The 16,678-nt window shown below is 41.5% G+C and overlaps 1 protein-coding gene across 4 annotated transcripts in view; it reads right to left on the bottom strand.

The window, feature by feature from the left end:
* PLCB1 (phospholipase C beta 1) overlaps positions 1 to 16,678 on the bottom strand; it is a 468,720-nt gene that overhangs the window by 432,602 nt on the left and 19,440 nt on the right. Inside the window, exon 1 of one of the 4 annotated variants that reach the window (XM_087918902.1) lies at positions 8,951 to 9,011. The exons of the other annotated variants lie outside the window; for them this stretch is intronic. Coding sequence (XP_087775028.1) covers positions 8,951 to 8,953 — 3 coding nt within the window. The 5' untranslated portion in view covers positions 8,954 to 9,011. Of the gene's footprint in view, positions 1 to 8,950; positions 9,012 to 16,678 lie in introns of those variants that run through there. 4 annotated transcript variants of the gene reach the window in all.

Genomic DNA, 16,678 nt, shown 5'->3' with positions numbered 1-16,678 from the left:
GTGTGGCTTGGTGGGTGTGGCAGGGGAAGGTTACTGCAAAATCCCATTCCCTTCTCACCCCACTAACCTGCTTTCCAGCTCCATTCTCCTGTGCAGAGCAACAAAAGAAGACCCGGCCAATCAGCTGGGACTTGGGAGGCAGAGAATAGATGGGGGCGGGGCCAATCAGAGGTGGTATTTGCCAGTTCTCTGAACTACTCAAAATTTCCGCTACTGGTTCTCCAGAACTGGTCAGAACCTGCTGAATACCACCTCTCATTGGTCCCTATGTGAATAAGGAAGGATTCTATGTCACTTGCAAATGCTTTCTGCTTCTTTTGGACTTCAGCCATGTTTTTCTCATCCCACTGGGAAGAGATCTCACCTAATCTCTATCAAGATCATCTCCCTCATTCTCTACAACAATTAATACAATTGTGTAATACAAAAGAGATTTAAGAAAAACTAAAATTTGGGAGCCAAGCATAAAATAAAAATGATCAACTACAAGCAATTTTTCAAGATTCCTCCACTTTACAAACCCAACAGTATGTATGTGGGACCATATTAGGAAACCAAACACATGCAAGCCAATACAAGTACATAGTCCTTGATTTACAGTAGTTCATTTAGTGACTGTTTAAAGATAGAACACCACTGACAAAGTGACTTATGACCATTTTTTACACTTATGATGACTGCAGCATCCCCATGGTCATGTGATTAAAATTCCAGCACTTGGCAACTGCAACCGTCAATGTTTTGGGTCATGTGATCATCTTTTGTGATCTTCTGACAAGCAAAGTCAATGGGGAAGCCAGATTCACTGAAAACTGTATTACTACCGTTTCTCCAACAATACGGCCTCCCCCAATAGGAAGTCCCAGCATGTTTTATAGGCATGAAATGAAATTAAGCCCCTCCCCCAAATTAAGGCCTATATTAAAACATGCGAAATGGGGGGGGGGAATGGGGGGGGCTTGCCGTTAGGAAGTACTTTTGTTGCATACCCGGATATGGTGCTGCCTGCGTTGATTCCGATATGAAGTGCCCCACCAATGCCGAGGTCAACATCCAAGCCATCACTGCCCGCCCGCCCAAAGATGCAAAGGGGGGGGATTAAGTCACCCCCAAAAAGACAGCCTAGCCATTTTTTCGGGGCTCAGAAAGAAAATAAGACACGGCCTTATTATATGAGAAACACGGTACTACAGTGATTCACTTAAGAACTGTGGCAAGAAATATCGTAAAATGGGGTGAATCTCTTAACAATTATCTCAATAACATAAATTTTGGGCTCAAAATGGCCTAGTTAATTGTGAGGACTAGCTGTACTACATTTATTGTAATATTACAGTATCAGAATCTTACAAGTCTGAACGTGCTTCTCACCCACTCCTTTTATTTTCACGAGAACTAAGGAGGATTTGATCTGAGGTATTTTCTTGAGTTTCAGTTAGGCCCTGGACCTCTTGTATCTGATCATTGTTGTCTTGTTAGCAGCTCTTCCGTCTCTTTCTTTTCTTCCCATTACATACACATCTATTTTACACCTCTAGAATGTCTTCGTGACTTCCATTCAAGTATTTATACAGGTCCAAATATCCTCTGGAGATCCTAGGGCCGTGATGGCGAACCTATGGCATGCGTGCCACAGGTGGCACGCAGAGCCATTTGTGCCGGAACACGAGCTGCAGGCAAGCTTACCTCACTGCACATGCATGCACGCTCATGCTCATGTGCCAGCACTCAGAAGGCAATGCGCGTGCCCCATGCCCCCTACATATGTGCGCGCAATCCCCACCCAGCCACCCCGCTGCCCCCTTACCTGCACTACGCCTCACAGCTGATTTTCGGCTGGTTTGAGGCCTTTTGGGGGCTTCCAGAGGCTTGAGGAAGGCTTCTGCAGGCTTTGCAGATGGAAAACTAGGCCCATTGAGTCACTTCCTGTTTTTCCAAAAAATACCAGAAGTGATGAAACGGGCCTAGTTTTTGGCCTGCAAAGCCTGCAGAAGCCTTCCTCAAGCCTCTGGGAGGCTGAAAAAGGCCTCAAACTGGCCAAAAATCAGCTGTGAGGCATAGTGCAGGTAAGGGGGAAGCGGGGTGGCTGGGTGGGGATTGCGCGCACATACGTTGGGGGCATGGGGCACGCGCATTGCCTTCTGAGTGCTGGCACACGAGCATGAGCGTGCAAGCGCGCGCAGTTTTTGGCACAGGAGCCCAAAAAGGTTAGCCACCACTGTCCTAGGGGAACCTATTCCATTTGGGGGAATCAACCCAAATCAGTTAGATATTGCCAGTTGAGTATGTTGTTCTACTATATTGATTTTTCTACCATATGTGCTTGTAGGAAGAGATCTGTGTTAATCTATGATGGCAGAAAGTCAAAGGAACCTATAGCAATTTTCCAGCTAAGGAATTATTTTAAAAGGCGTAAACAGTTTTGAGTTGCAGCTCACTTCCTCAGATGCATGGAGTGGATAGACTAATGTAGGATTTAAATTGGGATGAGATGGGGGGAAAGGGAGTGGAAGACCCAGTTGTGATACATCTACAATGTACATGGGAAACAGATTACAGTATCTTATCAATTAATAATTGTAACGTTTAAAAGCACATTTTAACACATTAAAAACACATTGCGCCTGCTGAGACCTTCTGAACTTGTTAGATGGATCAGATCAGGAAATCCACTCCACAGGAAGGCTAGAATTGGCTACTGAATGGATATTGTAACATCATCTTGCAAGTCTAATTGTGTTGTTCTTCCTTTTCCTTCATATAGTTCTGTGAATTAGGGACATATCTGCCTGACCTGCTTCCAAATGTTATCTGGCTGTTTCAGACTCTTAAAAATGCTTCAGCTCTTTTTGCCTAGACACAAAAACTACATATCCCCATCAAGATCATCTTCTTTATTCTCTATAGATTGGCTGAAACCTTTTGATGGGAGTTCAGCAATTTCTTGCTCAACGCTGCTATTAAATTTCCAGGTCTGCCATACTTGTCCCGGAAGACTAGTGAAAAATCAACTCATTTTTCACAAGCAATGAATCCAAGGAACAAGACAAGAGATTACACGATACAGGCAGCAATAAATGAGCATATTTGTAGCTCAGGATTGAAATGAGAGGTGCTTGGTGCTCTCTGAACTTGGTAGTTTTCTTGCAGATGTTTCATTATCCAAACTAGGGAACATCATCAGGGTACTGATGATGTTAACTAGTTTGGGTAATGAAATGTCTGTAGGAAAACAACCAAGCTGAGAGACATCAAGGACCTCTCAAAGTGAGTTAAGACCCTGAGTTCAAAGCATGGCAAAGCACTGTAAACATGTCATAGCTAGGTTTAAAAAGCTCTCTGTGTTTTCTCTCAGGGAGTAAGCCACTACATAACACAAGCTGAGCCTGCACCCAAATGCACAGCTGAGGCATATTTCTTATTGTTTACTCTCCACTGGCCTGCTTTTTGGCAAGTCCCTCTTATCTGTGAACTTCGGTCTTCTGCTGCTGTATCTTTAAATGCCTCTGTTTAGGATTAGACGGCTGAAATTCAGAGTCGGAGATGCTGTCAGTGGGTGCAGGCAGGGAATCCTGAGGCTTGCTGGATCAACAGGATCACTGGCTTAAACATTGCTGGAATCCCCTCTTTTGGGTCCACTATCCCTAAATGCCCGATTCTTTTACCTCCTTGTCATCATCATAAGACAAGACTATAACATGGGGAATGTAACCATAAATTCTGAGTGGTGGTCAGATCCCTCAGTGTTGGCTTTGGAGTTCTCTGCAGCTGTTTTCCACAATGAAGGAGAAGAATATTCATCTAATCTACCCTGTTTCCGGATAGATCCAGCTAGCTTCCAAAGGGAACCTGATGTTGTTTCTAAGGGTCTGCATATGATTTGACTGATACCAGAGTCGCAGGTTGGAATGGAGAGACAACAATGGCCTTGACATGGACTGTTCTTATGCAGATACTCTACCTGTGAACCCTAAAAAGCCATCTGCCCTTCCCTAAAACTTTAGCCAGTTTGTTTTCTCCTGAAGAATTAAGTTAGGATTTTGGAGGAAACCATCTGGGGAACAGGCACAGGATCGGAATATGTCATGTTTTAGGTTTCATGTTTCTGCTATTTTAATTGTGATGTTCTCATTCCTTTATGTTTATTGTTTAATTTCTTTGGTTTTGAATCGTATTTGACTCACCCAGAGTTGCATTTTGTAAGCTGGGTGTCCGTCCATTCAAACTGTTCAAATAAATAAATAAACTCCTAGGCTTGTCAAAGTTCGTTTTCAAATGCTGAGGCACAGCCAAAGGTATCAAGCTCTTACCTAAACAAACACCACTGAGTCATGTGCATTGGCAGTTTGTCCACAGAGGGAAGGTCATAAACATGTCATCTTTTTTTACATAAGGAAGAATATTGCATTGCTGTTTCTGATTGGATGTTTTTTTCTTTTTTCTTTTTAAAAACCCAATGAACCAGACTATGTCCTCATATACTATTAGATCTTTTTATTTGTCACTGCCATCTGGTATATGTAGCTCCCCCCGACACTGAGAGTAGTTCTTGGCCTTCATTTATCCCCTTGGCAAACAGATCTTCCAGAGAAACTAGGAGCTTAAAGGACAAGTTTCTCTTATATCAAACCTCAACTGCTCATGAGTTATTAGCAACACTTTTTCTACTGAAGTATTTATGGGGAGAGGGACCCGAAGTTGTTCATTAATGATAACCTCTTTCTCCCCCTCAGCTGCCTCTTTATCCATCTGAAAAATACAGTCTATGTACTAAAAAACTACCAGATATAGATGACTCTTGTACAATATAAAAATTGTTCCAACCATAAATGTTCAAGATACTTCCAGATGAAATGCTATTCTCTTCTGATAATATCTACTAATGCATCTTCCTCTGAAGCTTTTTTTTTTTAAGCCTGCAAAAGGGCAGGTTCCAACATTTTGAATGATTTTCAGCATAATCCAGGTTTATCTTCCAGCTATTGATTTGTTCTGTGTTGGGTTTTAAAAGGCCTTCTCTGAAAGCTGTTTTAGGTGCTAAATTACATTCTGATGATGCTTCTAAGTTTTTCACCATTTTATATATAGGCTGCAACGATTACACTGATTCCTGACCTTCCTTCTTTTCTATCAACTACATGAACCAAAGGAAAAAAGTGTTTTAAACCCAGAATTGAGTGACTTACCTACCAGAATCTTAATTTCAAGTGCAAAAGTTATGATGCGTTTATTATATATTTGTATCCCTGTTCTATATATATGTGCGTGTGTGCGTGTGTACGCACGCGGGTGTGCATATATATGTATACACACACACACACATATATATTCTTATCATCTTTCTGAAGAGTCTTTAAGGAAAAGAGTTTTGCCATTTGTATGTATTTTTCTGCACATCAACATATTTCTTAAATATGATAAGGGCATTATATGACCATAATTAAACTCTGCAAATGGAGTGACGAGTTAACTGGCAGCATTTAGTATTTGTGTCTATTTCCTTCCATGTTGCTAAATGCTGGAAGGCTACCAAATCTTATCAAAAATGAATCCAGAAAGGGAAAAAAATCCGGGTAACATACATAACGGTCCTTGTGGAATGCTTCTAGGGTAAAAATTCAAATTGGACAACAACTTTAGTAAGAAGACGTTCTCACTATGCACTAGTGACAGTGTCACTTCTACAGGTAGACCTCGACTTACGACCACAATTGAGCCCAAAATGTTTGTTTTTAAATGAGACGTTTATTAAATGAGTTTTGCCCCATTTTACGACCTTTCTTGCCACAGTCGTTAAGTGGATCACTGCAGTTGTTAAGTTAGTAACATGGCTGTTAAGTGAATCTTGCTTCCCCATAGACTTTGCTTATCAGAAGGTCACAAAAACTGATCACTTGATCCTGGGACACTGCAACCATCATAAACATGAACCAGTTGCCAAGGATCTCAATTTTGATGATGTGACCGTGAGGATGCTGCAACGGTCATAAGTGTGAAAAATGGTGATAAGTCATTTTTTTCAGTGCCATTATAACTTCAAACAGTTACTAAATGAACTGTTGAGTCAAGGACTACCTGTATAATCAAATAGGGCCGAGTAGCATAATATTTGAATTTTTAAAAAAACAATTCCCAACAATAAGGACAGATCAACTATAGATCAAACTGTTCATTGAGAAGATGGAGGACTTAAAAAAGGCTGGACAGTCACCTATAGCGTTTCCTTTAACTTGAATCCCTACCCTGAATAAAGATTTGTATTTGATGAGACAGTGGATCCCTTCCAACTCTACGCATTGAGAAGCCAGTTAGTGTAATTGATGAATAGTTATGATCAGTGGTGGTATTCTACCGGTTTGGCCTGGTTCTGCCAAGCTGGTAGCAGCGATGAGCAGTGGAGACCAAATTGGTTCTCTCTGCCACTCTGCTGTTGGGCCCACCTGCCTGCCCGGGCTCTCATACTCACTGTTGTGGTTAGCTGGCAGGAGGGGCGGACGGCTGAGGAGAGCAAGGACTCAGATGAGGGGCCAGGACCATTTGGGAGTGGATTGCTGCCTTCAGAGATTGTGGGGGCTGGCAGCAGCGATGAGGAGGTTCCTGAGGAGCCTGTGCCAATTGTGCATGCATGAAGGATTGCTCAGAGGAAAGAACAGTTACAACAGCATGGGCGACTCGGGAGTAAGGCTGCAAGGTAATGGCCCCTCCTTCAAGAAGATAAAAGCCAGCTGTGAAATTAACCTTCTTTGCAGAAGGCAAAGACGTTTTGAAACTCAGCCCCGTGGACATTATAGTTGGTATTTGAAGAGTCTTGTAAACTATTTCTTATCTGTTGTTTTTTGTCTAGACTTGCAAAAACTTGGCAAGGCTCTTTCTTGTTGGAGCTAATTAGTTGGAAGCAGCCTTTTATCTATGAAGAAACAGAATTCTTAGCTGAAACCTAAACAGATTATACTGCTGCCTTTGTCTTGTGTTTGCTTTCTTGGAACCAGGTTTGGGTCAGAACACTCACCTTTATCCTCTGCTTCTGAAGCACAGCTGCTTTGCAAGGGAGCTGCTGAAGCAACTGGGAGAGTGCAGGCTTGCAGGAGGTGAGTTGGAACGCCTCTGTGCCTGCACAAAGTGCGCAAAGTGTGTGCACGCACGCAAAGCTCGCCCACCAAGCCACACCCACCAAACCGGTGGTAAAACTTTTTGAATCCCACCACTGGGCGTGATCCTAATAATATGGATTAGTCTAAGTCTATAGCCATAGAAGACAGAAGGTATGGCCTTGGAGAACAGGAAAAAGATCTGTTACAAAGATAAAGTCAGATAAAAGAAACCTGAGTCCAGGAGAGGAACGTAACCTGAGTGAACACCTCAGAAAAATCCCCCCTAGTTCCCACAAGATAAAGGAAAGGAGTTCATTCACACTTGCAAGATTCTGTTGTAACATAACTTTATAATACAAATAGCACTGTTCTATATGACACTGGATTTCTTGAACGGCTAACAATAACATTAAAGAAAACTTATTCTAGAATTGTCTGATCTGTGACAGGGTCCTATGCTAACTTTTGCTGCAGCAAACTCCATTTTCTGAAGGCCATAAACACAGAGGTTTAAAAAGTCTTCTGAGACATAGGTAGCATCCATTCCTCACAAACACACGATGTGTTGTCAGAATGAAAAAATAGTTGAGAAGAGTTTCTTCAAAAAGAATGTTTTGGGAAGTTGGCATCTCATCCCCTTAATAGGAAAGGACCGCCAAAACAGTTATAAGAACTATTTCTCACCTCTTCAATCAGAAAGAGAGGCTCTGTGGGAAATCCACAAGGGAATTCCTACTTTGAGATAAAGCTTCCTTTTGGCTGAAATAAAGACAGAGAAAAGTTCCTACTAATATCTGGCCAGATTATTAGAGCAGTTTCCCTTCTGAAGCCTAGGAAAGGAATAGAAACAGGGCAGACCCAAATCCTCTATTTTAGCTGGGAAACATATTAAAAGGGGCTGGTTAGGATTTTGCAATGGAAAGAGTAAAAGCAGGAAAGCTGACTGTCATTGCTGAAATATTTGTGAGAATTTTAGGGATGGAGGGCAGTTTCCCAAGGCTATGTTTTCTTGTAAAATAATCCCTGAATGGCATGTCAAAGGTCAGTGACACCAAAGAAAGGGCCTTTCCACCTATCATAGTTTACAAGGGCATGTTTGATTTAGTTTCCCGGTACTATTTATATTTTTTTTCCCCCTTTTCAAACAGGCTACAGCCTGAACATTTTCATTTCTATTGCAAAAGGCACAGGGAGGAAGGCAGATGGTAATTAGGTTCGCCAGGTCTTGCAAAATGCTGTTTGTACATCGTCTGCCTCATGTAAGCACTCCAAGTACAGCCTGACAAGCTAAGCAATAGGGCTCAGCATGCATCATCCATGCATTTTTCAAGCGCCTCTGACTCTGTAGTTCTGACTTGTCCAAGGAGCAGAATAACAAGAGTTGGAAGTGATCCTGGTGGTTTTTTAATCCAACCCTCAGCTGAAGCAGGACACTCTATATACCATTTCAGACAAGTGGTTGTCCAATCTCTTTCTTAAAAAAACCTCCAGTGTTGGAGCACCCACAACTTCTGAAGGCCAAGTCGTTCCACCGATTAATTGTTCCAACCGTCCGGAAATTTCTCCTTAGTTCTAGGTTGGTTTTGCCCTTGATTGGTTTCCATCCATTGCCTCTTCTCCGGCCTTCTAATATTTCTTCAAGCAGAACATGTTCAGAAACGTCTTCAATCTATGTACAGATAGCTTAAGGCCACCTAGACTCCTCCGGATGGAAATTGGGACCCAAACACATACCAATTTTATATTAATCATGGACATCATGCTTGAAAGAAATCTAATGTTCAAATTACTAAACAGTTGGCATACAGTCCACCCATTTATTTATCATATGTTCTATCTGCCTGCTGTCCCTTACCTACCATTGTGGGTTAACCTCTATCATCAATCTTCCTTCTTCTACGGCTGCTAACCCAAAGTGACAGCTATTTTACAATCAGCTTCTATTAGTCATATGGTGGATAGTTCATTTGCTTATCTGGTCATTCGGGGGCTATCTTTCTTTGATTCCTATTGCTAGTTAAACTGTTAATAATTTATGCTTATGTAATTTCTTATGCGATTCAGAATATGTTTGAAACAGCAAGAAACTGCAAACAACTTACTTTGCCTTATGTTGTGGGCTGAAGTAAACGTAATTTTAGCAAAAATCTGCTTTACCCCAAATCCCATTTTATAAATGATTGGTAATGCAAAAATATATCAATAATTCCATAAAAAACCCATCTCACTTCAGTTGTTTTCCATTGGTTGTTTTCCCTAGCTTAATTTCTGGATTCAGACCAAGGAATACAGCCATGTAACTCTTGTGGGAGAAATAAAGAAATAGTTTGCTACTGTCATCTTCTGGAATGTTTTAATCTACCCTACAGTCCTGGCATTCCCTGATGGTATGCCACCCAACTATTACCCAGGCCCAATTTTGCTGCAACCTGCCAATTCTACACAGCCTAATATCATATAAAAATGGTCTATAAGACAATAAACACTAACAATGAACACTAATGTTAATCTGAAATATACCGTATGGTTGGTACTTTGGCAATAAAAATAACAGAACATATGTGGTAATTATAGCTGTTTTATTGATCCCATGAATTTCTGTGTTCTATTGTTCACTACTTATGGCAACAGACATCCCATGCTACATTGAATCATCATTTCAGAGATGTTTCCTCACCTAAACAGAGAAACTGAGAAACCAAGGGTGGGCAAAAAAGCAATGGGAGCAGGAACGACTTCCAACTTCCTGCCAGCTTCCCCATTGAGTTTCCTTGTAGGGATCTGGCAGGAAGCACTGGAAATCTTCCTTCCTTCCCAGCATGCAGGTAAGCGGCTGCTGCTGGATGGAGGAGGGAGTAAAGACATTGTGAGACTGTCTGGGAAACTGTCATGGACTGTTGAAAATGAAGATCACATGACTGCAGCAGTAGTAGCCGCCGCCGCTGCCAGTAGCACTGAAGCAGCCACAACTTTTCAAAATTTTATTTCCTCTGGAATGATGATTTCTGGATTTTGGACACATGCTACAAGCTGGCCCATTGGAGGTACCTTGCTTCAAAAATTGTTGCCTTATGATGCATCATTTTGCCCAGTTAGAGGTTATGACAAAGGCAGCTTCACTGCATATAAAACAAATCATTTATAAATTTAATTAAGGTATCTCTTGTGGGTTTTTTTTTATTGATTTCACCTATTTACATGGTCATCCCATTTACCAAAACACTCAGTGGCAAACAAAACAATCACAATCCATAACTATTTTAAAACAGCATAACAATCAATAGTAGTTGCAGACCCTAGCATAATCCTCACAAGTAAAGAAAGAGACCTACGCCTACCGTGTTTCCCTGAAAATACCCAAATAGAAAATAAGCCCTAGAATGATTTTTCAGGATGCTTGTAATCTAAGCCCTACCCCCAAAATAAGCCCCAATTAAGATCGCCAGCCAGCCAGCCAGATTTAGTACCATATTTCCCCCAAAATAAGACCTAACCAGAAAATAAGTCATAATGCGTCTTTTGGAGTAAAAAATAATATAAGACCCGGTCTTATTTTCAGTGAATCAGAACTCCATCAATACCCTGATCCCAGTGTATGCAGGAACAGACTGGTCTTTAACAGCCCTGTGGATGGCCAGCAACAGAGTCAGGACTACCCATATTTCAGAGGGAGGTGGTTTCATAAGACAGGCACCATGACAAAGAAGGCATGCTATGAAAGCTCATCAAAAGACTGCTTCACCAACTGAATCTGAAATTTGATCACTCTGCCCAATCTGTTGGTCAGAAACTATCAGGAATTGCGGTCCCAGAAGGAACCTGGTCCCATGCTCTGTGCAGCTTCAAAAGTGACGACCGTCACAAATTGCACTCAGAAACCTATTGGGAGCTAGTGCAAGTTTCAGTGTTACATAGGCATAACATGGGGCAACCAGTACTGTCCACACACTGCTGCATTCTGGACTAGTTGAAGCTTCCAAATGTTCTTCAAGTGGCAGCCCCATGTAAAGCATCTTGAAATAGCCAGTGGAGAGCTGGCCAAGGCACGAGTGGCTTTAAGCAATGTTTCCCGGTCTAGTGCCCCAAACATAATTGTTTCCCCATCTGGTGCACAAGAAATAATTGTGCAAAGATTCTCCCGGCCACAGCTGTCACTTGCTGTTGAAGCAGGAACTGTAAATTCAGGAGAACCCCCACATTATGCATCAATTCTGCTTGGGGGGGGGGCGGGCGGGGGATGTTGAAGCTAAATGCAAGTTCAACTTTGAACAAAATTAATCACATCTCTCCAATCAACAAAATGTGTTTTAAGATTCGGTGTATAATTTGTTTTTGCACTTTTGCTTAGGGGGCTAATGGGTGGACAATAATGATTACTCCATGATATTCTGTGAGGTGTCTTGGGAATGTTTTGCAGAAGCTACAAATTAAATACATTATTTCAAGCATGTATTGAAAAAAGTCAAGTTTGTCTTTGAACACACACACACACACATACTCACATACACACCAGAAAACGCACACTGAAATTCATGTATCAGCCATAAGAAACATCAAAAAGCAAACCCGTAATTTTGTCCCTTGTGGATAAATTAATATCTGAGTTCATCTGTCATTTAACCAGTTTCACAAAAGCCTATTATGAAACCAACTTTTGATACTTCAAATTCCTGATGTTACCCCACTCTTTTAAATCCATAAACCTGAAAACCTACAGTGTAACCCTGTTCAGTCTTATTCTGAAGTTAATCTCTAACTTTAGCAAGTTACTAAAGCTTGTTGCTTTGCAAATATGTTGAGGTTTACAAACCTTGGAAAATTGAGCAAGTTGCCATTTGAAATCTATCTACCTGAAGTATAGTGATAAGCGGCTCAGCAAGAGTAGCCCAGAGTCAACAAGAGCCAGAGCCCTGAAGTCCAAAGCACAGATATTCTTAGAAGCCCTTCAGATTTTGACATATTTGCAGTAAACATCTGCTCATCTATGAAAGCTCTGACTTTTAAGCTATGCTCTATGGACTTGAGATTGGCATGAACTAATACTGTGATACTTCTCATGGGTGTTTCTTGAGAACCAAGCATCTCTTCAACTTTAAAAGACCCAAACCCAAGAAACAATGAATTTATTTTTAACAGAGCTTCTGTTGAAAACAAACCTGTAAACAGACCAGTAATAGTCGTACAACTGGCCATTAATAGGAATCAATTCTCATCTGTGTAATATATCCTATCCTGTGTACGAAATGAGCCTGTCTCTGTGTGTGTGTGTGTGTGTGTGTGTGTGTGTGTGTGTGTGTGTGTAAATACAGTGGAATTACGGTTACACCTAAGGGACTCAGATGAGTCCACCCAGTGTCGAAACCCTTCCGAGGTTCTAAATCAGGGGTGTCAAACTCACGTTTTCATGGCTGTGTCATGTGACGTATCGGGACTTCCCCCTTCGCTAAACTGGGGGTGGGCACGGCCAGCACGTGACACATCTGGCCCTTGGGCCGGGAACTCGACAGCCCTGTTCTAAATTAAGCCAAGTCAAAGCGAAGACTCCACCTCCCATTATAGTAGGGGGTGAAGAACACTATGAAATCAATAAGATGAGTCAAGGTATTTTAAGGGGAGACTGTAATACTTAGTGCAGTGGAAAGGATACCCCTCAGCTGATGCTAGGTTTGTAGGGTCCCACAATGTTAGCATACACACACACATACACACAGCAAATCCCTAGATTAAGAATGCCCTAGTTTAAGGCAATTCAGAGTTAAGAATGGAGCATACTGCAGTAAAAACTGAATTAAATACACAATGATTCAAGTAAAATACACAATAGTTCATTACACAATACTACCTGTATAGGATTATACAATAATTCTCTTCCAGTTTACATGCTAAATTTGACTTAAGAACAGACCTTGCAAGTGGAACTCATTCTTAAACTGGGGGCTACTTGTTTGATCTAGTGGTTAAGGCACTAGATTAAAAACCAGGAGATGGTGGTGAGTTCTATTGCTGCCTTATGTATGAAAGCCAGATGGGTGACTTTGGGCCAGTCTTTCTCTCTCAACCCAACACAGCTAACAGGGCTGTTGTTGTTGTAAGGAAAATGGGAGGAGGAAGCAATATTATGTACAGGTAGTCCTTGACTTACAATAGTTCACTTAGTGACTGAAGTTACAAAGTGACTAATGACCATTTTTTCACACTTATGACCATTGCAGCATCCCCTTGGTCATTTACATTGAGATGCTTGACAACTGACTCACATTTATGATGGTTGCAGTTATTTTATAATTGGTATTTCAAATCTTTTCCCAGAGTTTTCATGAACTCTGTTAACAAAATATTTTCTCTTAAGCTTATTGGGACATTTTTCCCTGGTATATGACTCCCGACAGAGTCAAAAAACAACAACCTGCAGCAATAATATATTGATTCTATAAGGAATCCATCTGCTTAATGTTAATTCTTGAAGTGAAACTTAAATTTACACAAAATATAGCAGGGGGACAGCTGGCTCCTGCATTGATTGATGCATATACTTCAGAAAAAACAGTTCATCCGATTACTGTTTACTCTAAGCAATATCTGTTCAGCAAACTTTAATCATTTTAACTTGACTTTTTTTCTTGGCTCCCTGTATTTGCATTTACCACATATTTCAAATATACAATTTAAATGACTAACAGTGTGTATCCTATATGCCGATTTAATTGAGAAAACCTAATGGACTCAAAAAAAAAAAAAAAAGAAGGAGGGGGGGGAGGCAAGGAAGGAAAAATAAAAGGTTTGGTCTCTTCTCTCTGAACCAGCCTCAGTAAGAGCTTTCATCTTTCACACTGGCTTATATCCATCACAGAATATGCCATGACCAAAACACAATGCAGCAGAAGTGATTAAATCATTAACTCATCTATACTTTTCCAATTCCAACCACGGAGCATAGGGAGCATTTAAGTAGAACATTGGGCAACTAAAAGCTTTAAAACTGTGCTGCAGAATCATAGCTTTTCCAAGATGATTATATGCATATTTCCCCCAATGAACACTGACTAATGGCTTATACTCATTTTATTGCCTTTTGTTGCTATATCTACAGGGTATCATGGTCATTTAGAGCTGTTTGTCCCAAGCATCTGTCACACTACTCTGACTGGATTTATACTTTCAGTAATGGCTGGGTTTGCATCAATCTGCAAGACGGTGACTGTGTACTATTAAGCCCTTTTCTCCACTATTCCTAATATATTTCTCCTCTATTTATAAAGAAAAGAAAAATTGAAACAACTTCTTCTGGTCCATTATTTCTATAAATATTTTACATCTGAGCTGAACTTCTGAAAACAACCACTATATTTTAAACCAGATAACACGCTCCCTAAATATGCTGAATAAGAAATAAGAAGACAGAGGGGAAAAAAACCCACTGCCCAATAAAATCTTCCTTGCCACTTCAGCCAACCAAGCCCTCTTCCTGGATTGGATATTGATTCCATTCGATCTCTCTCCTTCACTAAATCATCAGCTTAGCAGCAGAGGTGGCATTCGGCAGGTTTTGACCAGTTCTGGAGAACCGGTAGCAGAAATTTAGAATAGTTTGGGGAACCGGCAAATACCACCTCTGATTGGAGATTTTACAGTATCCTTTTCCTGCCACACCCACCAAGCCATGCCCATAGAAACGGGAGTAAAAAATTTTGAATCCCACCACTGCTTAGCAAGGCATAACTAATGAACATCTTGTTTTTATGTTCCTTTATTTCAGGCTTGTCCAACCAGCGGCCCACGGGCCGCATGCGGCCCAGGTTGCCTCCTAATGCGGCCCAGTGCCCACCCCAACCTTCGTGCCAGAGCCAGCGAGGAGGAGGAGGAGAGGCCGGGGCGAGGCGAGCGCCAGGCCAAGCAGCAAGAGAAAAGGCGGGCACCGTCAGAGCGCCACCTCCTGCTGTTGCCGCCGCCGCTTCTGGCCCCGCCGTTGCTGCCGCTGCTGCCCCCGCCGCTTCTGCCCCCGCTGCTGCTTCTGCCCCCACCGTCGCTGCCGCTTTTGCCCCCGCCGCCGCTTCTGCCCCGCTGCTACTGCCCCCATCGCTGCCGCTTCTGCCCCTGCCGCTGCTTCTGCCCCCACTGTCGCTGCCGCTTCTGCCCCCGCCGCTGCTTCTGCCCCCACCGTCGCTGCCGCTTCTGCCCCGCCACTGCTTCTGCCCCCGCCACCACCGCTTCTGCCCCCGCCGCCGCTTCTTCCCCGCCACCCCCCGCAAAATTTGGCCGGAAAATAAACCATGATAAAAAAACTGTGATAAAAATTGTGATTAAAAATAAATAATTTTTTAATAAATAATTAGTAATAAATAATAAAAACATCTCACTAACTTCATTTCCAAATAAATTTAATATGTTAACTATGTTTTCTATGGATTTTTTGGATGATCAGGTATAGTTACTGTTATTTTATTTTATGTGCGGCCCAAACCAAATTTTCATCTTCTAATGTGGCCCAGGGAAGGTGAAAGGTTGGACACCCCTGCTTTATTTCATCTATAAGTTTTTAGACTTTTACCAGTCAAGCCTTTAGTCACCTCCTTATCTGGAGAGTAGACTGGCTATGTAAAGGACCTACTCTTGGAAACCAAAGTTGTACTGGCATTGGGTACCTTAGATTATAATTTTGGACACTTAGAATAATGCACCAGGTAGTCCTCGATTGACGACCACAACTGAGCCCAAAATTTCTTTGGCTAAGTGAGACATTTGTTAAGTGAATTTTCCCCCATTTTACAACCTTTCTTGCCACAGTTACTAAGTGAATCACTGCAGTTGTTAAATTACATGATTGTTAAGTGAACCTTGGCTTTTCCATTGACTTTGCTTGTCAGAAGTTTGCAAAATGTGGTCGTATGACACACACACACACACCCAGGACACTGAAACCATCATAAATATGAATCAGTTGCCAAGCATCTGAATTGTGATCCCATGACCATGGGGATGCTGCAATGGTCATAACTGTGAAAAATGGTCAAAAGTCACCTTTTTCAGTGCTGTTGTGACCTTGAACGGCCACTAAATGAACTGTTGTAAATTGAGGACTACCTGTACTGAACGGGATAAATATCATACTAAGCCACTTTGTTTTTCAGGCTTCACATATGAACATTGTCAAAGTTATAGATATCTTGAAAAGAGTCAAGACTGAAATCAGGTCTTTCAGGAGTTAGAGGAAGCAAAAAAAATTCTATTGTGGTTAGCTGGGAGAGCTAAGTGTTCAACATCCCAGAATCACATTGTTTTAACCTTGATGAAACACAGTAGTGCTGCAGTTGTCAAGAATGACTGACATGAATTCCACTAGAGCTATGGGGCATTTAGAAATATACTTAGTTCATTTGTTCTAGCATTTAACTTCTGGCATTGAAAGTGGATTCCAGGCAGAACTCTGGCATAAATCTTTTCTGACCTTTTGCTAGTTTATAATGTGGGATGAAGTCTACCTTTGGTTTAATATATATCACATAGTTGAATTCCTATAATAAGTTGGTTCCCTCTAGATCAATAATCCCCAACCTATTATCTTAGGAATAGCAGTAAACAGCAAAAAA

The sequence above is a fragment of the Pseudonaja textilis genome, chromosome 1, assembly GCF_049901715.1.
Source record: "Pseudonaja textilis isolate UNSWEBS1 chromosome 1, rPseTex1.2, whole genome shotgun sequence".
NCBI classification, from domain to species: Eukaryota; Metazoa; Chordata; class Lepidosauria; order Squamata; family Elapidae; genus Pseudonaja; species Pseudonaja textilis.
The sequence above is the reverse complement of the archived record's forward strand: the minus strand, read 5'-3'. Positions and strand labels throughout refer to the sequence as shown.